This window comes from Abramis brama (assembly GCF_963993115.1).
Source record: "Abramis brama genome assembly, chromosome: 8".
Taxonomy (NCBI): Eukaryota; Metazoa; Chordata; class Actinopteri; order Cypriniformes; family Leuciscidae; genus Abramis; species Abramis brama.
In genome coordinates this window covers 6,679,069-6,700,795 of record NC_139970.1, presented here as the reverse complement: position 1 = coordinate 6,700,795, position 21,727 = coordinate 6,679,069, and the positions used below count along the sequence as shown (strand labels likewise).

The following is a 21,727-nucleotide window of genomic DNA, read 5'->3' as shown; positions in this document are numbered from 1 at the left end:
TTCACAAACATGTATGATATTAATTCAATATTTTATAAGCATCACCGATAAAATATATGAAACAGTTTTCTTACTCTTTGTTGCTAGTTTCCTTAGTTGCATAGTGCAAACATGGCTCAGATCGTTGGGTATAAATCTTTCTTTACAAAATGGCAGCAATGTTCTAAACATAGAAAAAAATGATTATTAGTACTTTGAAAACACAATATAAACACACCAAAGAATTCAAGTAGGAAAGAGACAACTATATCACACCTTACCTTGGAAACTTCTCATTGTCGATCAAAACTTCTAAATGAACATTGCTAAATGAAGTGAAGGTTCCATCACTGAGAGGCAGAAGCTTAAGACCTTGTAGCTCTGTGTGCTTCTCATCACTGAGAGCAAATTCAAGAAGAGAGTATCTGTCAACTTTGGTGAGGTTTTCAGCCTCACTTCTGTGAAGGACATCTCTAACATAAGATGGAGTCACCCATGTCAAGGTATCATTTTCAGGGAAGATTTCTTGAACATCATTCAAAATATTTTCTGGGACTGTGACCAGATTCTCTCCTTCAGCAATCAATAATCTTGATATCGCAGACATTGTGTCACTACATATATTGTTAACTGGAAAAACCGCATCTGAGGGAGACAGCCAGGTTTTCTCATCTTTGGCAAGGTGAAAGATCTTGTATTCAGTTAGACCCCTCAGAGTATCTGTTGCAACTTCATGCCATCTGTCTTTATGTACAGTCTTGGATAGGTCAGGCCAAAGATTGTACACAGTGGCAGCAGGCAGGGTTGAGTTTCTGGATAACTGAATGGCATCCAGGATCATCATAATATATACAAGAGAAAGGATATCTTTTATAAGTAGCTCATTCCACTTTGCAGACTCGTCATTCTTCTGATCCTCCTCTTGCCACTTAATGAACCTCCGATTATCTGTCAGGCCAAAGCAAGCATTGATGTGAATGGGAAGCCCAGTTTTGTTTGAGTCATTATTTGGAAGTGGCAGAAAGCAACTTAGTCGCCCATTGCAAAGTGATCTGTCTTCATCTATTCGAAAAGCTGCATCAACTTGAGGGTAGAAGCTCAGCTTACTGGCTAGAGAGTCAATCTCTGGTTTATATCCGTGTTTCAGAAGGCAAGTTGTCACAAGCCACTGGGACTTTGTTTCTTCCATTTGATTGGAAATGTGTGACACCGTTTTCAAACAAGTTTTTTTGTCAAACGATTCCTGCTTGACATGAGAAAGGTCAGTGTAAAATTGATTTGACGCTGAAACTTTTAGCCTATTGCTGCAGAAGCCATTGGTGTCAATGTGCAGCAAAGTAATGGATGACACATTTCTCAGGAAAAGAAGACTGATGTCTGCATCAGCAATGAAACTGTCAAAAAGCTGTGTAACTTTTGTGGAGTCATACAAGTTATCTGAGATCTCAGAAGCCTCATTCCGCAGAGGGAAGCGGAAAAGCGTTCCTTTGAAGTATTGCTCCTCGCTGATGACCTTCTCCCAGGAACAACTGATGACATGACTGACTACATTTTGAAAGGGCTGGAACTGATCTCTCAAGTTCAAAAGGCTCTCTCTGTCCTCCTCGTCATTTAAAGACCATCGATAGCCTTCTTCATCATCTCCAAACACCTTCTTTTGTGGGTCAAAAATGGCTAGGTGTTCAGAACTGAACACACATGGCAAATCTGTAAATAAACAATAATAATAATTATAAATATTGTTAGCGTCGCCAGTTTTGTGCCAATTTACATGTCAGAATCCGACACCACAAGTACCCTGAGGGGCATTTATTTGTAAAAACTGATGTTGCAGCTGATTAGGGGTGTCATGTATAAAACTGTGTGCAGGATCCTTACTAAAAGTGTACGTGCCTTCTGTGTGAACGCAAACACGTCCCGGAATTGATGCCGGGATCTATGCCGGGATTGGGACCTATAGTAAAATTGCCAGGATCAGTCCCGGAACGTGCCCTGTGTGAATAAAAGCCAGGACCAATGCCGTAATGGGTGTGGCGTAGTGATGATGCTCGCCATCGCAATATCATCCTGACGCCACGTGTCTTTATGGGATCTTTATGGGATGTGTGTGAACGCACTCACAGATTCCGGAAAATCACTGGCAGTGTGAATGAACCAAAATCAAACAATCCCGGGACAAATCCCGGGACACATTATCTGTGTATTTTCCAGAATCTCTGTGTGAAAGGGGCTTTAGAAACACAATGAAGCTGAAGCCACAAGTTTACTTGAGTTTACTTAATTGAAACTAAATTAATAACTTTTTTACAACAAAAAAAGAACCATAACTGAACTTAAAAGGTACAATATGTTAGAATTTTATATCAAAACATCCAAAAACCACTTGCACAGTTTTATATATTTCTTTCAATTGTGTACTTCCATTATCCTAAATGTTTCCAAGAATTTGTAAATTCAGAGAAATTCACAATTTTAAAAATTGCCTGTCCCTGTTCACTGTCATGAACGTAATATCCGTGTTATCCCTGGTTTCCACTCGTACTGCCACGGCGACAGACGTGGACAACTGCGTAATGCGTTACGTCTAGTGGCACGCTCATGCTGTTGTTGTTTCTTTCAAACATTATGGACCATGGCAGACTTGGACAAAAGGAGGACTAAAATGAGGATCAATATCAGCGTGGCGTTTTCGAGATGCTGAGAGCTTCACGTCCGCGAAAAACTTGGACTTGACAGAGACGCCGCTCTTGCATGTACTTTATTAGACAGGTGAGCGAATGTACATAAAACTAATAAATTTATATCTCAACATGATGAAATGTTAGAATATGATCAGTATGTTATTCTAATGTTGATCTAACTTACTGCTAGTCTCATACAGACAAACTAACACATAAAACAACATTGTAATTTTCAACACACTCAAATGCTGTTTAATATGATAGTGTAACGTTAGACTAAATGAAACAGTGTTTCAAGTTTCTTTCTTCAAATAAGCTGATCTGTGTGAGTAGTAATTCAGCACTTGCGGGTAACTTAGTTCGGCAGAATTAAATGTCTTTATTCCTTTATATCCACGGGACTCGCGTGTGCCGCTGATATCTGTCTCTCATTAGCAATCACACCCTGCTTCATTCCACAGTCATGTTAAAAACTTCAATGTATTCACTCATCCATAAACATTAGGGACTGTTCGTTTTTTATTTAAGGGGCCACCGGAGGAGTTTTGAGATCTGTTGTCAAAAAAGACATGACCCTCCCTTCGCCAGCAATACATTTTTCTATGACCCTCCAAAATGATTGTGAAAAAAGGCATGACCCTCCCCGATAATTTATTGATTAGCCTACTTCTGTACTGGTTTGCGCTTGGCAAAGATGTTCAGATAGCCATTGTTTGTTTTTTTTTGTTTGTTTTTTTAAACCATAAACTCTTGCTTTCTCATTTTACTAGGGCTTCAACGATATACCAAACCTACGATTCGGTTCGTATCACGATTTTTTATTTTAGATTTGAAAAAAATCATGTTTTCGGTGCTGATGCGGTGTGACTCGTTCAACATGTGGGTGGCGCTGCCAACAAAGCATCTAAAAGCTGTCACAAAGAACCGGCAAAAGTAATGATTATTAATATGTCAAATATAGCAAGCATACATTTTAATTGTTTATTAATAAACAAGTGTTTTCTGTGTCGACTGCAAAGATGAAGTTGCCGATGCGTCGCGATCTTCTAAAATGAACCGGAACGCGCCAGAGAGAAATGCACATTTCATAAGCAGAAAGCAGTCTGTTTTCCTTCGTTTTGAATTGTTCTGTTTAAAAGTAGACATTTCAAGCTTTCTATATATGTCTCAGGTCTGTGAGGCAAGTAGCATACCTTTCGCTGAGTTTCGTTTCATTTATGAGACAAGAGTCCAGTTCACTCGCCCGCGCCTCCGTGTCATGATTATCTATTTTCTACTATATTTACTTCTTATTTATTAAATTCAGATGAAACATTGATTAAAATTAAGATACAATTAATAAAAAAACGAAATTCACTTTAAAGAAAGGCTTTGTGCTTTCTGTTTGAGGTCTCTGTGAATTTTTTAAAGTCGCTTTCAGAGCAGTCATGTCCGTAATGGAGAACTGTCACGCCCGTAACATTGTTTTTTTTTTTTTTTTTTTTTTTTTCACATAAATGCGAACACGAAAAATAAAATAAAAATAATATTTTATGTTCTGTGGAGGCCGATCTTTATTCATCCGGTGGGTATCTTTTGGTTTGCACAGTGTAATTTATAGAATTACTAACATATATTTTGCCACCTAAAAGTTAAAGATTTTTTGTGTCACGTCACATGTGTATTTCCCTCATATTAAATATAAAACGCATGTGTAGACTGATATTTTTCTAATGTCTTGACTCCTTTCAGACGTTTCAAAATATTGGTATTACATGCATTTTCTGAGAATTTATATTTCAAGTTTTGACTGCAAATGTCACGACCATAACACTGGAATCGCCCAATTTTAACGAATTTATATCCTCAACTAGTTTTTGTGGTGTAGGTCTACGTATTTTATTATGTTAACTTAAATAATACTAATAGTAATTTAAAGATGTGGTAGCCCAACATCTTACACATCGTGGAAACAAAATAAGAATGGAAACTAAAATATGGTAGTATCGCGCTACAGCGCACATTCCATCAGCTGCAGTTCTGGCGTCTCAGTCCCTCTCGACGTACATTCACATCACATGTTAATGCAGTGGTAGAGTTACACTCACAGGACACTGTGCACTTATTCGCAATCACAAAAGTTCATATTTGCTCGTGCTTTAAAGCTTTGCCGGGTAAACATTTCTTTGGCATTCTGTTCTGACCAAGCGGCAACCTCCCCGTCTCTCTCTTGAAACCAACACGGAAGTGAGTTAAACTGCAATTCGTTGACTGGCCGCTTGAGGCTGTTGTCAGAAGTGAGTCAAATCTGTATCTCCCCCATGTTAAAATGCCAAATTTTACAGCAGAAAAAAACGTGTTTAAAGCCTGGTGTCTGTATGTGGATTTGGTCTATACAGCTAATTTTGCCCTTCATAACAACTGTGAGGGGGGTGAATTATTTTATAACTCGTCCGTTTAGTTGATTAATATTTAAATTTAAGGGTGTGGCCAAGCCACTTGAGTGACAGATGGATTGCCGCTGTCAGTGCTAGCCGTTTGTCTGCTGTTACTAGCCGTCACTTCACCTCAGCAATGTTAGCTGCTGAACTTGCCATCTCTGCAGTGTTTGTGCTTTTTTTCGGGATTATTATTTCATACAATTTAATACTTGGGTAACGTTACAAAGCCCACGTCTTTGGATTCCGTCGTTATCGTTCGAGAGAACAACCAGCGCTGTATTTCAGTTGTTTTCCTCTGTGAACATGCACTAATGGTTGTCTGACAATTTCGTTGCTTTTTGGGGTTTTCAAATTTAAAACGTCAATAAATGCTCGTTCGTTCTGCTCCCATGGAACAGATGGATTATAATATGCTTATGTAAGTTACTGTCAGATGAAATCATGCAGGCGTCGGCGCTTTCTCCGTCCGTGCAATAAATGCACATGAATGAGCGCGGATTTTCTAGCGCATTTACTTGCACTTCAAAGGCAATATATCTATGGTTTAACGGTTAAACCGTAACCCATTTGAGAGACGGCCAACATCAGAATTTAAAATAGACTGAATAAGCTCTCTACGAACTTGAGCGATGCCGCGCTGACGGACCATGAAAGAGTGACTGACATGCATGCACATAAATCACTGTCATACACAAACACTCTCGAAGTAATACACAGTCTCACTTGTAGCCATGTCTTTTAACTATTATAATATTTCGAAGGGCAAAAATAGGAACGTTTAATTGGCTTTACATCATCAGCTAACTCGATCACGTCGAGCTAGGTGATTTCAGATAGCCAGGCTCCTCAGCTCCACTCACGCCCCGCCTGTTTGTCTATTTTCTGTTATCCGGGAGTGATGCAAGGCCAAGATGGCGACGGCCGGCTCCGCCCACTTTAGGCTTCAAAAATGCTCTTCAGAAACCTACGGGTGACGTCACGGACACTACGTCCATATTTTTTTACAGTCTATGGTTCTGACATGATGCACTTTTTCTAAGCGTGCGCACTGTCAAACAGCGCCAAACTGGATTTTTGTTGGGTCAGACCCATCTGATATCGAAGGGGGACTGATAACGCGAGATCAACATGGACCTAAATGGAAAAAAATAGCACCAAACAAGCCACTTTGAAATGTTGCTGTTTTCATGAATATAAAAGTTGGGTGACCCTCCCCCTAGACTAAAAAAAGTTGGATGACCCTCCCCTCAACAAAGAATAAAAAGACATGACCCTCCCCTATTTTCCTCCGGTGGCCCCTTCCATAAATACCGAACGGTCCCTTATTAGATCCATCGGCATGACGGCAAGTTCCATAATTCCACTTATCACTGCGTCATCAACCTACGCCTTTGTTATTGTAAGAGGTTAGCAGTGGTGGAATGTAACGAAGTAAAAATACTTTGTTACTTTACTTAAGTACATTTTTCACGTATCTGTACTTTACTTAAGTAGAATCAATAGTGCATACTTTTGACTTTTACTTTGTTACTTTTTGCAGCAATTATTATACTTTCTACTCCACTACATTTCTACAACGTTTCGTTACATTTTCGTTACAGTTTTTCTTTTTCCCTTTGCCAAAACAGGGATTGAAAAAAATCTCCATGTTTTCGGTGCTGACGCGTTCATGTAACATGTAACTGTGGCGCTGACAATAAAGCACCTAAAAGCTGTCACAAAGAACCGGCAAAAGTAATGATTATGAATATGTAAAATATAGCCTAACAAGGAGACATTTTAATTGATGCTGATGCGCGATCTTTGCAGTGAATGTGCCAGAGAGAAATGCACATTTCATACTGATTACATGCAGAGAACAGTCAGTCTGTTTTCTTTCGTTTTGAATTGTTCTGTTTAAAAGTATACATTTCAAGCTTTCTATAGATATATACGTCTCAGGTCTGTGAGGCAAGTACAGACCTGAGTTTCGGTTCATGAGTTATTTATTAAATCCAGGCAATTGGTTGATGAAAAACATTGATTAAAATTAAGATACAATTAATACGAAACGAAATTCACTTTAAAGAAGGGCTTTTGAGGTCTCTGTGAACGTTTTAAAGCAGTATTTTAGTGCCGCTTTCAGAGCGCTCACGTGCGAAACGGAGAACTGACACGTCCGTAACATTGTTTTTTCCTCATAAATGTGAACACAAAAAATAAAATGAATATTTTATGTTCTGTGGAGAGCCAGCCCTTCTTCATTCGATGGGTATATTACTTTTGGTTTGCACAGTGAAATTCACAGAATTACTAAAAAATATTTTGCCACCTAAAAGTTAAAGATTTTTTTTGTCACGTCCGTTACGGATTTATATTTCCCTCATATTAAATATAAAACGCATGTGTCTGTAGACTAGTATTTTTCTAATGTCTGTACTTATTTATTAAGGGAGTATGGGAGTATGGATATATAAACAGTTTCAATTGGTATTTGAGAATTTACATTTCAAGTTTTACATTTCAAGTTTTTACTGCAATTGTCACGTCCATAACGCTGGGATTGCCCAATTTTAAAGAATTTATCCAGGTCTACGTATTGTATAATGTTAATTTCAAATAGGCTAAGGGGTGTGTCGCGATTCTGCCTTCTCACTCACACCGCGACACAGGTTCGTGGATCCGAGTGTCGCGATTTCGGTGTCATATTGCATATTATTACAGCCCCAATTATTAGGATATAGACATTAAGAGAATAAATTGTTATGAAAGTACTTTTACTTTTAATACTTAAAGTACATTTAAAATCAGGTACTTTTTACTTAAGTAGGGTTTTCATTGTGGTACTTTTACTAAATGTCTCTGGTTATTTGTACTTTTACTTAAGTACTGAGATTCAGTACTTCCTCCACCACTGGAGGTTAGCGACCCCTAGCGATGAAAAAAAAGACATATTGTTGAATTATTTTCCTGTTATCTCTGTAAAGCTGCTTTGAAACAATCTGTATTGTAAAAAGCGATATATAAATATAGGTGACTTGACTTGATTTGACAAGTGTGGTAATGCTTCATTTAAAATCTGAGGATGTTATCTCTAAAACTATGAATTTTATTAAACATTTTCTAATACCATGTCATGTGTTTTTTTTAGAGAAGGCAAATAAAAAAGTGCCCCCTGTAAGATCCCTGTAAAAAATAAATCTGCATTGTTTATCCTTTTGATCTTTAATTTAAAAAATTGCAAAAATCTAGCCTTTCATTGAACTAAAAAAATGAAAGTGGGGAGGAAATCACATTATGAAATAAATGTTTTTCTCCAAAACATGTTGGCCATAATTATTGGCACCCCTAGATTTTTTATGAGTAAAATATCTCTGAAATATATTCCCATTAATATTTACCTTTATTTAGCACACCAGGGTGACTAGGAACATGAAATTGTCCAGCTATGACTTCTTGTTTCACAGGAGTTTAAATATGAGGAAACACAAAGGCTGAATTCCCTTAATCATCATCCATCACAATGAGTAAAACCAAAGAATATAGTTCTGATGTGCAGCAAAAGATTGTTGAGCTTCACAAAATAGAAAGTGGATGTAAGAAAATAGCTAAATAACACCCATTTTGACCATCATGGTGCGTTCACACTGGACGCGAATAGCGCGTCAGGCGCGAGTGATTTCAATGTTAACGGTGCGTGTCCACTGGCACGGTGCGAGCGGAGCGGAGCGAGCGTTTTCAATTCATTCCTATGGAAGTTGAGCTTCACGCTCGCGCAATGCATTTTGGGATTGACAGCGGACCGGAGAAAGCGTTGAGAGCGACCGAGAGCGTCAAAAGGTTGGGCAGTTCTCGACTTTATGCAAATATCAAGCGAAAAACGCGGTCGGCAGCCAATTGCTGTGAGGTTCGGGAAGTGACGTCTGTTTTGAGAGTTTAAAAATATGCAAATTGTGCCGGAGTTTATGCTGGATGTAGTGCGTAAATCATTTTGTTTACAAATTAGACACTTAGCAGTTGTTATGTATGTTACATATTTTATTTTGGATGTGTTCATTGTGATTACATATGGCTGGGTTTATAAAAGTTTATAAAACTGAAAGGATATCTTTGCTTGGTGCATTTGGAAACAAAGCTTTGTCTATTTCTAAATGTATCGCGTGCATCGCTGATGATTATACTGTCCGTGTGTTGAAAAAAACTTAGATCAAACACACTCGCAACAGACACACCCCAAAGCGGAGGCGTTATAGCGTTGCCAGCGGCACTGAGTGGACTTTTGCCGCTGTAGTGGACACGCACCGTAAGTCAATGCAAAGACGCGTTACGCGCGTAAAAAATTCCTGCGGCGCGAATGACGGTGCGTGTCCACTGGCACGGTGCGAGCGGAGCGGAGTGAGCGTTTTCAATTCATTCCTATGGAAGTCGAGCTTCACGCTCGCGCAGTGCATTTTGGGATTGACAGCGGACCGGAGAAAGCGTTGAGAGCGACCGAGAGCGTCAAAAGGTTGGGCAGTTCTCGACTTTATGCAAATATCAAGCGAAAAACGCGGTCGGCAGCCAATTGCTGTGAGGTTCGGGATGTGACGTCTGTCTTGAGAGTTTAAACATATGCAAATTGTGCCGGTGTTATTGCTGAATTTAGTACGTAAATCGTTTTGTTTACGAATTAGAGGCTTTGCAGTTGTTATATGTTAAATATTTCATTTTGGATGTGTTTATTGTAATTATATTGGCTGGTTTTATAAAAGTTTATACAATTGAAAGGATATCTTTGCTTGGTGCATTTGGAAACAAAGCTGGTCTATTTCTAAATGTAATCGCGTGCATCTCTAATGATTATACTGTGTGTGTGTTGTAAAAAACTTAGATTAAACACACTCGTAACAGACACACCCCAAAGCGGAGACGTTATAGCGTTGCCAGCGGCACTGAGCGGAATTTTGCCGCTGTAGTGGACACGCACCGTGAGGCGTTTAGCGCGGCGCGGTAGACGCGAATTCGCCTCATTCGCGCGTCAAGTTCGCGCGAATGACGCGAATTGAGCGTCTGGCGCGTTAAGCGCGAATGATTTTATAGTGCTATTTGTGCATTCAAGCGTTTGACGCGAATTCGCGTCTGCCGCCCGAGTTGAAAAATCTGAACTTCTGCATCAATTCGCGCCGCGTTAACCAATCAGGAGCCTGCTTGCATGCTGCTGTCACGTGGTGAAGTGACAGTTTGTAATGTTATTTTATGTTTGGCCTCAATAAATTATTTTGTAATATGACTAAAATGCACAACAAAGCAAATCTTTCACATAAAAACTCGATTTCAATATAGAGATACTCATTTTGCAAAAATCTAACCTTTCATTGAACTAAAAAAATGAAAGTGGGGAGGAAATCACATTATGAAATAAATGTTTTTCTCCAAAACATGTTGGCCATAATTATTGGCACCCCTAGATTTTTTATGAGTAAAATATCTCTGAAGTATATTCCCATTAATATTTACCTTTATTTAGCACACCAGGGTGACTAGGAACATGAAATTGTCCAGCTATGACTTCTTGTTTCACAGGAGTTTAAATATGAGGAAACACAAAGGCTGAATTCCCTTAACCCATTTAATCCCACTGGTTACAATTGTGACCACAATTTTTCTTTGCATATTTTAGTGTGAAATTCAAAAGTAACTCATATTATGAAGTACATATTCATATATAATGAAAATGTAAGATGTCTATAAGAGTTTATGGCAGGTCTAACATGATTAGTTTGTTTGGTTATGTGACCACACACATTTATTTCTTGGTACTGTCGTCTTAACGAAAGGATGACATAAAAGCTCAGAAAGGACAGGTAAGAATACTAAGTTCCTTTTTGAATAGCTTATACATTTTTTGCACATATCATCATGAAAGGGTTACCTATACATACACATTGAAATTAAATTAATACATGCTTTATTCTGTTGTGAAACTGCAGATAAATGAAGACGGTTACAATAGTGACCGGTGGTAGAACACAGGGAGTCTATGTTCCCCATATGTAATTCTGTGTTATTTTTATGAACTCTCTTTCAGACTGACTTTAAGTCAAGTTTTGGATTCACTTAATAATAATAATAATAATTAATAATTTGTTACATTTATAAAGCGCTTGGGTACTTTAAGCGCTTCACATATGGAAGGGGGAATCTCCTCAACCACCACCAATGTGCAGCATCCACTTGGATGATGCGACGGCAGCCATATTGGTGGTGGTGTGGCGCAATGGATAAGACACATGCCTTTGGTGTGAGAGACCCGGGTTCGAATCCACTGTGAGACACCAATGTGTCCCTGAGCAAGACACTTAACCCCTAGTTGCTCCAGAGGCGTGCGACCTCTGACATATATAGCAATTGTAAGTCGCTTTGGATAAAAGCGTCAGCTAAATGAATAAATGTAAATGTAAATATTGGACCAGAACGCCCACCACACACCAGCTTACTGGTGGAGAGGAGACAGTGATGAAGCCAGTCAGTATATGGGGATGATTAGAAGGCCATGATGGACAGAGGCCAAGGGGCAAATTTGGCCAAGATGCCGTGGTTACACCCCTACTGTTTTTCGAAGGACATTCTGGGATTTTTAATGACCCCAGAGTGACTCTCTGAGCACCGTTATTCTCACCCGAAGGACGGTGCTCTTTGGCAGTAGTGTCCCCGTCACTACACTTGGGTGTTAGGACCGACACAGACCACAGGGTGAGCGCCCCCTGCTGGCCTCACTAACACCTCCTCCAGCACCAACTCCTGGTTTTCTCAGGAGGCCTCCCATCCAGGTACTAACCAGCCTCAGCCCTGCTTAGCTTCAGTGGGAGACCACTCTTGGGCTACAGGGTGATATGGCTGCTGGAGCTGCATATGCTCTGTCTTCCAGAGACTGGGTTAGGTCATGGGCCGAGTGTAGTGATGGGTTTGGCTGAACAAGCTGGTGTTCCAGGTGGATGCAACTTCAAGCATGACATGCCTGGACTCTACACAGTGCTGTGATCAACAGTTGGCTGTTCCACAGAGATGTCATGAATTGTGACTATGATCTCCTTGGATTTCAGCAAGTAGTTGCCCAAAGTCTCCTGAAAATATTTGGTACTGCACCAAAAGGACAAGGGAGGCCATCCTCAATGTCAGCTGCTGTGACTGATATACCCAGGTTTGATGGTGTTGCCCACTGGCTGATAAACACAGGTAGGCAGGACACAGTTGTGATTTAAAAAATATATATATAATTCCACTGTTATTTCTTTAGGAAGGTGATATATAATGAGTTCCACACCAGCACACAGTTGTGACTGTTGATTGATAATTTTTGTGATGCTTTCCTGTTATTCATGAATTGTTACATGTTCCTTGGCATTGTTACATGTTTCCTACCATAGGCTAATTTTTAATCATTTGTTTATTTTAATTTGTTTATTTTAATTAATTTATTTTATTTCTGTACGTTTTTTTCTTTTCATTTTGTAATTATAAGTATTTTGCATCATTTATAATGATTGCATTCTAAGCAATTTCCTATAATTTATTATTTCATCATAATTTAATTAAAATATTTGTGCCATGTTGCTGCATAGGATTGCTATTTTGTCATTTTTTAAACTGGGCCAGACAATGTTTAACTATTTGTTAATCGAATAAATCACTTCAACAATTTAATTCTGTCTTCAAACTAATTTCTGGAGATTTTTAATTTATTATATACCCCATAGACTTAGACTCCCTGTGTTCTACCACCGGTCACAATTGTGACCAGAGATAAAACTCTTATTTTCATGGACTTTTCAAATATTTTTTTACATTATTGACATTGATTGTTTAATATACTTGCAAATACCACACAAACTCATAAATTTCATCTCTGGGAAAAATTTGGGATTAAATGGGTTAATCATCATCCATCACAATGAGTAAAACCAAAGAATATAGTTCTGATGTGCAGCAAAAGATTGTTGAGCTTCACAAAATAGAAAGTGGATGTTAGAAAATAGCTAAATAACACCCATTTTGACCATCAGGGCAATAATTAATAAGTTCCAATCAACTAAAGATGTTACGAATCTGCCAGGAATTGGACGTGTGTCTATATCGTCTTAATTGGGGGTCAGAAAGCCTAAAAAAATGATCAAACAACCCCTACATCACCACATGTTGTTTGGAAGGTTTTCAAGAAAAATTCTCCTGGCTCCTCCAAAAATAAACTCCAGCATATTCAGTTGTCAGACACGACTGGATCTTCTAAAGGGAACGGATTCTGTGGTCAGATGAAACAAAAAAAAGGGCTTTTTGGCAGCAAACCCATCAGATGTGTTTGGTGCAAACAGGGATGAAGAGTACCCCATGCCTACGGTTAAATACACTGCTGGATCTTATATGTTGTGGGCCTATTTTTTCTGCTGGAGGTCCTGGACTTCTTGTTCAGACACATGGTATTATGGATTCTAGCAAATACCAACAGATAAATAATCAAAACCTGTCCGCCTCTGCTAGAAATCTTATAATGGGCCGTGGTTGGATCTTCCATCAGGACAACGGTCCAAAACAAACAGAATCAACACAAAAATGTGTAACTGAGCACAAAATGAAGCTTCTGTCATGACCGTCCCAGTTCCCTAAACTAAACCCTATAGAAGAGGAGTGGGCTGAACTGAAGAGAAGAAGCATCAACATGAACTTGTGAATCTGAAGGATCTGGAGAGATTCTGTTTGGAGGAATGGTCTCTGATCTCTTGTCAGTTATTCTCCAAACTCATCAGGCATTATAGGAGAAGACTCAGATCAGTTATCTTGGCAAAAGGAGGCTGCAAAAAGTATTTAATAAAAGGGTGCTAATAATTGTGGCCAGCGTGTTTTGGAGAAAAACATTTATTTTATAATGTGATTTCCTCCCCACTTTCAATTATTTTACTTCAATGAAAGGTGAGATTTTTGCGAATTTTTTGAATGAAAGATCAAAAGGATAAACAATGCAGATTTATTTTTTATAGCCATTTTTGATCATATTTACCAGGGGTGCCATTAATTCTTAAATATATATATATATATATATATATATATATATATATATAAGCTGGAGTCTTAAATATTTCTAATGATATTCAGTTTGTCCAGATCAAGTAAGAGTGTGATGTTTTAATATGCAGTGAATGTTGAACAACAATTATCTGGGGTCCTCTGCGATCTTTGTGTATAAAGTGTTTTTTTTTTTAAATGCTGTAAGAGAACGAGTTACATTTATTACAATTCTCCACTATTTTGCCTAAATAGATTAAAGATAAAACTAATATAAAACAAATTGTTTGTAATGCTTCAAATGAATTTAGGAATCAGAACATTATGTACTGTTTTGATATTTATTAAATATTATATTCAAGAGTGTTATGTTCTTTTAGTTTTATTTAAAGATTAAATTTAAATTTAAATTTAAGCGAGTGTTACAGTAGATGATGGAAAAGAAAATCTAAATGTAAAAAAATGGGAAATAAGCATATACATTTTACTATTAATAATAGACTAGCCAATAAAAAAGGTTACTGTATTCTGTAACAGTCTATTTCTGTACATAATTCTATTAAGGTTTGCATTTTAGTAACTTAGTTTTAGTAACTTGTAAGTCTAGTTCACCTGTAATATGATAAACAGAGTTGAAGCCGATCCCAAATCTCCCGACTTTTGTTGGGTCATCCTGCTTGATGCTTCTGCCAACTCTCTGGATTCCCTCCCAGTCTTCCTCTGTGAAGGCTGCATCATTGAAGGCATAGAGAGCCGGTCCTGCGATCAAAGATACAAACAGATGATCAAACAAAACTGACCAAACAACTTTGAAAATAACACACTTTGCCTATAGCGCAGAAAAGACTTTCAGTATCTGGACAAATACTGGTCATGACAGAGAAGAATGAGTTATGTCTCCCATACTGTATTTACTGAATTCCCTTATTTCCAGCTCATTTTATTTTATTTTAGGACAAAACTGTGATTTTGAGATACAAAGAGTTTTGAGACACAATACTGGTGACTGGAGCTTTTCAAGAGAGAAGCACAGATGTCAGTTATTAATGGCAAAGTGGGTCTAATTTATTATTTTGGTTGCTCTTAAATCAGCTAAGCTGCCAATTATAATCAATGTCCAATCAACAATCACTTTTGACCTAAATTTCCAAAAAACCCAAAGTTCCACCTTTTGCCGAACTCGCTCTACTTCCTTTTCCCATCGCACATCAAATCGGAAAGGCATGTATATTCAATAAAAATGAAGACAACATTCGAAAAGCGGAAATAAAGTGTCTAACTTGTGTTTAAAAATAAAGTGTTTAGGGTTAGGGGTCGGTGTAGAGACGGCTTTATTGTCCCAATAAGGCAGCATCCATTTAATAATTTTAATAAATATAATAATTTACACTCTATGTTATAATTGCATACCGTCTAAATACTATGTACACTTATTGTAGTGTAATTAGAATCTATTGCTACTTGCACGGTGTAAATATCATCTATCGCTAAGAAATTATGCTATTTTCACTCAGTGCAAAAAGCCGCTGCCAAAAAGTTGTTTTTAATATAAAAACATACTGTAAATTTCAGAGCTCAAAACTCGCTTCCCATTAAAAAAAGGCAGAAGGTGTAGTTGCAAAACTCTTCATGGTTGTGACATATGAATGAGGACAAATGTAAAACCCTAGACTGTAATATCCTTTGTGGCGGGCTCTACAGTAATTTTATAAAGTTTAAGTCTAGTGTGATTTAAATCTGTTTGCAACACAAATACCTTGATACTTTCCGAGCTCTTCAGTCCACAGGCTCTGAGTCTCATAATGCCTCTCGTCATGAATAAACACCACACGTGAAGCTCCTGCATCATCTGCATTCTGGATCAGCTCCTGGTACGTTACAGGATTAATATTAAACACAGATACGATGAGATATTTAAGATACATACCATTTAACAATGTTGTGAAAGTATTCAGGCAATATGTAAATGTTGTTTTTTTAGCCTACCTTCAATATTTGTCCTCCATCTGGGTACCTTCTCAAAATTTCTTTCAAGTAATCAATGAATGGTGGAGACGTCGCACCAAATTTATTTCTGCATTGAACAATGTAAAGTTAATCACAAACTGCACAAAACACATACAGAGCAAATTCAAGGTTCATGTAATTGTCACGTCTATTCAGTTTTGTTAGTTCTTAGTTTCTGTTTTCCCAGACTTTCAGTTTGTTTTCATCATTCACGTGTTTCTTTGTCTCAGTTTCCCACCAGTTATCAGTTGTCATGCACAATCATCTAATCATCACACCTGTTCGTTATCATCTCTTATTACATGGCTTGGTTGAATTCTTATGTAGAATGCGGTGTGTTATTTCTTGATAACAGACGCTGCTAAGTATAAAACACGTTGCCATGAAAAACAGAGCGTTGCTATGGACGCAGGATTCTAACCGTAGAGCCGGAACGGACTATTTTCTTTAGCGGAAGCAATACAATCGTTTTTAAATCAATAAACTCCTTTTTAAATCAATATTTTGTGTCAAATTATTGATTTATTTGGTGGGTAGCCATGTAATAAGCGGGATAATGTAGAGTGAGGCGGTTGTTATAGCGAATACAACCCCTTCAGGCTGATTCAAGCTCCGCTTCGCGTCAGGGTCCCGATCAGCCTGTCGGGGTTGTATTCGCTATAACAACCGCCTCGCTCTACATTATCCCTTACATCACGTGTCAAACTCAAGGCCCGCGGGCCAAATCCAGCCCGCCACATTTTATATTGCGAGAGCATATGGGTGTCTTAAAATTAGGGATGCAACAAAATTTAGGCTGCCGAAAATAATATTTTCGTTTTTTGGCCGAAAGATACTAAAAAGCCGCCGCGCCCCTCCGTGTTCGGCGATGGTTTGACTCTGGCTCAGCGTGTTTTATGACTTTGCGTGCGAGTCCGCTTCCGAAGATGCATAACTTCGTTCCGTTCCCCTCGGTTCCGCTGTGTGTGTGCGCTGTGCTCTCCGCTCGTTCTGCTCAATGTTCCGCAAGCAACCTCCGTGTGTGTGTGTGTGTGTGTGTTGCGAGTTCTGCTCACGCTCATCGGAAAGGCAAAGTCCGCTTAAAAAACGTGCCGACATGAAATTTCTCTGGACTTGTTTCTTTTTGCAATAGCAGTACTGTGCTGTAACATGGTGTATAGCCATGCTGGGCAACACTGGTAAAATTACACAAATCACGATTCTCTCATTCACTGGTCCTCTCCCTGCTCTGCTCATGCTCTGATAAAAATAGCTTTGTAGTACTATAGGCGGCAGGCCTACTTTATTTTGACAATTGGTAAAAAAAATTATGTTAAATCTGATTCTGCTGCATAGAACTGATTGAAGTATTATAATAATATATTGATATTTTATAATATTTTAAAATAGGTACCAGTATTAGCCTTTTCACCATTTGTATCACTCCGCTTGTCTGTGTTTGCGCCACTTGCATCATTAAGCCAGTAGGTGGCGACAAGTGACTGTCTTTATGAGTGAACAATTGAACTTTAAACTGATTAGTTTTAAAAAGATTGCACTGGTTTTTGATTGAAATGTAACATCTATGCAAAATAATCCTTGAAAGATTTCTCATTTAAGGCCATTCCCGTTTGGAATATGTGATTGTGTATTGTCAACAATAAGCAGAAACATTCTGCATTTCCATTTTGTAGTGTGGATCATTCATTGCAACATTTATCCTCATTCTCATTTTTAAGAATCTGTTATCTTGACAAATAATTTATGCTACTGCCCACTGACATGCTTTTAAAGCTATTGTTATCTAAAAAATTTTGGCCTTTAATCACCTTAAAATGCACATATGTAGGTCCGAGAAATCCAAATTTTATCGGGGGAGCATGTCCCCGAACCCCCCTAACTACCTCACATTTGAATACGCATGACTGTGTGGTTATATGTGCTGGTGTGGCTACAGTGCCAAGGCTGAATTTTTGAGCCAGTTTGCCCCTGCATATATACAATAATACAATATTATCTTTATCAAATCATTATTACCCAGCCCCTGATGTTTCGGGCTCATCCCCTGATGTTTTTTAAAACCTAGAAACACCCCTGCAAATGCATATACACTATTTGTAACTTAAATAAGTAATAATCAAATAAAGAGACAATATATTAACATTTTAAAAGTCTTACAGTTACAATCGGCCCTTTGAGGGCAGCCATAATGCTGCCTTACATCATCAGTGTGTATTTAAGTTGCTCTGTTTCACTCTTCAGTTGTCGGTTGATGTTTGTGTGTGTGTTCGTGTTTGTTGTACGCATGCACTGTTGCACCTCGAGTTTGCTTTATTATTAAAAGACATTTGGTAACACTTTACAATAAGGTTCGTTAGTTAACATTAGTTAACTACATTAGTTAACATGAACTAATAATGAACTGCACGTATACAGCATTTATTAATCTTTATTAATCTAATAAATACTTTATTAAAATCTTGTTAACATTAGTCAATGCACTGTGAACTAACATGAACCAACAACAGAAAGCTGTATTTTTATTAACTAACGTTAAAAAAGATTAACAAATACAGTAACAAATGTATTGATCATGGTTAGTTCATGTTAGTTAATACATTTACACTCCACTCCACCATATTAGTAATGGGATTAAGCATAAAACTGTCACAGCGTGGCTGTAATGCACGCATGACGATGGAGATAATAATCAAAATCTTTAATCAATTCCTTGTTTGGATGTAATAAAGATTTAGATTATTATCTTCTTCATCATGTGCACATTACAGCCACATTGTGACACTTAGGTATCTTCAGGAAATATAACACAACCACAATATAACAACGACGATATTTTTTTTTACTTTTAGTAAATCCAAAACAATGACAAAATTCACATTTAGAAGATATAATTGTCACATTTTAGAATAATGTTATGTCATTAAAGAATAACTACACCGTACCAATTAAATTACGCATTATTAACACTCTAGTAACTATTATAAACTAACAAGAAACTCTGATGAATGAATTAGTAAGTAATAACACCCAGTTGAATGAGGTAGACTATTTGTTACTAAAAACTACTATATACAGGTTCTTAATTAATGTGAATAATGCACAATGTATAATTAATGATGACTCAAGTATGACCAAATCCTTCAGAAGAAATTACTAATTATTTCAATCAGTATTCTAAAGTGAAAAACACATGATAACTCTCTAGTTATTACTGAAGTCATTGTAAGCTTCATCCAAAAGCTTCAAAAGCTTACAATGACTTCAGTAATAACTAGAGAGTTATCATGTTTTTCGTTTTAAAATACTGTAACAAATAATTATTGATTAACTTGTCCACAATAATGTATTAGTTAAGCATGGACACACTAGTAATTGATGATTAACTTAACATATTATAATCATTATTTACAATTTATTAAACATTTAAAGTATCCGCATAATAAGCTAGTAATTAATGATTAACTGAATGTACAGTAAACGCCTTTTAGCCATTATTTACAACTTAGCAAACCATGTATTATTTTTGTGCAGTAATGTACTTTATATTTCAGTGATTCACCATCTATTAAGTTAACTGAATAATATGAAGCTAGTAACTATGTTTACTTTGTGCTGCTGAAAGTTATTTTATATATTACTGTTTGTGTCCCACGGCAAACAAAATGAGTATTACATGATGAATAATGTTTAAACGATTACAGAAATGTTTTTTTTTAAGGTTTTAAAGTGTAGTTTTGTTTAACATAATCCTTCGAAACGAGTTTGCAGCAGAAGTCACGAACAGAGTGAAATGTTTTTTAGTGCTTTTTATATACGTTTCAGTGTATGAAAACAGGTAAATGTATGTGAACCACACTAAAATTAATATTCTCATGAGATCATGTTGCAGAATAACTTCTAAACAAAATAAAAGTGTGAATAATAACCTTTAGAACATCTTTATTAGTACTGTATTAGTGGCAGTTTAGCCATGATTATTTGCTTATTCGGGTTAATAAATCCAATTATCACTCAACTTAAAGTGCCATAATTAATGAGTATATAACTTTCACTTTAGAACAGGGGGTGAAATTATCTGTTTATTTGAGAATTTTAAAACTGTAAAAACAGCACTAATTAAACATAGTTACTAGCGTCATATTGTTCAGTTAACTTAATAGATGGTGAATCACTGTAATATACATATACAGTATATATTACAGTGTTTATATATTTACAATATACAGTACATTACACACAATTAATATATGGTTTGCTAAGTTGTAAATCATGGCTGAAAGGCCTTTATATCATCAATTACTAGTGTGTTTGTGCAATTTGCATTTAGAAGCTAAAGGCTAAGCATTCAAAACGCCTCGGTTACATCTGTAACCTCGAGACACTGCGTTGATCGACGCTGAGGGAACGCTTCGCATGATGACGTCTTGAAGCACATGTAAAATCAGTCCAATGGTGTGACGGCGCGTCAGAACCGGGTGACATCATGAACCAGGAAGTATAAAGCCTGCCCAAAACAGAGCCGCGCTAGCTTCGTAAATGCCTGAAATAGTCGCTGACAGCCACGTAGGAGATATGGAAGGTGACGCAGTCTCGTTCCCTCTTTCAAGGGAACTCACGCTGCGTCGATTGATGCTAAGGGAAGGTTTACACCAGTACCACCATAGCGACAAATGTCTGTCCAGTGTGAAATCGCGAGAAGCAGCACTAGGACGAGAGCACCTGAGATCCCGGTGTAGAGTCCAAGTCCAAATTGTAGAACCTTACAAATGTGTGCGGTGAGGACCACCCTGCCGCATCACAAACATCTTGGAGAGCAACTCCTGTCATAAGGGCCTTGGAGGCCGCATACTCCTAGTAGAATGGGAGCGGACAGCCATAGGGGAAGTCTGTCCGACCGACTCATAAGCAAGTGAGATAGCTTCAAGCCTTGTGCTTCAAGATGTCGTCACGCAAAGCGTTCCCTAAGCGTCGATCGATGCAGCGCGAGTTCCCTTGAAAGGGAACTTATAGCCTCTCACTTCCTCCAATATGGATCAATGATTTTGATGACATCACTGCACTTCGGCTTCTCATCAGATTTTCTGTCCAATCAAATGCTCTCTAGAATCTGAAGCTCCGCCTCCTACACTATAAATAGAAGCTGCAGCACATAGTGCACTATAATTTAGGGGATAGGGAACGATTCAGACTGTGTAAATATGCTTCTCATTGGGGCGAATGAAGTCTGGTTTCACATTAGTGTTAGACACACACAGTCTGCTCCGGGCTAGAGACACGATACACAGAGTCGGCAAAGACCAGAAAACTTACCAGACCCATTTGAAATCTGCACAGAATGCTGTATTTTAAAGCGATTTGAAGGAGATTAGCAGGAGAAACGGTTATTTAGCTGTGATTTAAACTAAACACTACTGGCTATTTAAAAAAGGGGAGGAGCTGATCAATATGTTTCAGTGGACATTAGGTCAACACATTCAAGACACTCAGTGGGACTTTAACTGCAGACAGGGCTAATTAACATAACCAGGAACACAAAACATGCAGACATGCAGTCAAAAAACATGCAAACTAGCAAAGGGGAACACAGGCAAACAGGAATAAAACTGGACATAATCGTAACAAAAA

The 21,727-nt window shown here is 37.8% G+C and overlaps 1 protein-coding gene across 1 annotated transcript in view; it reads right to left on the bottom strand.

Annotated features, from left to right (window-relative positions):
• The window catches only part of LOC311088929 (sacsin-like), a 35,242-nt gene that overhangs the window by 11,291 nt on the left and 2,224 nt on the right, over nt 1–21,727 (bottom strand). Inside the window, exons 3-7 of the mRNA XM_084123314.1 lie at nt 16,082–16,169; nt 15,852–15,963; nt 14,708–14,854; nt 261–1,686; nt 75–163 (exon numbers count right to left, since the gene is read on the bottom strand). Coding sequence (XP_083979440.1) covers nt 75–163; nt 261–1,686; nt 14,708–14,854; nt 15,852–15,963; nt 16,082–16,169 — 1,862 coding nt within the window. The remainder of the gene's footprint in view (nt 1–74; nt 164–260; nt 1,687–14,707; nt 14,855–15,851; nt 15,964–16,081; nt 16,170–21,727) is intronic.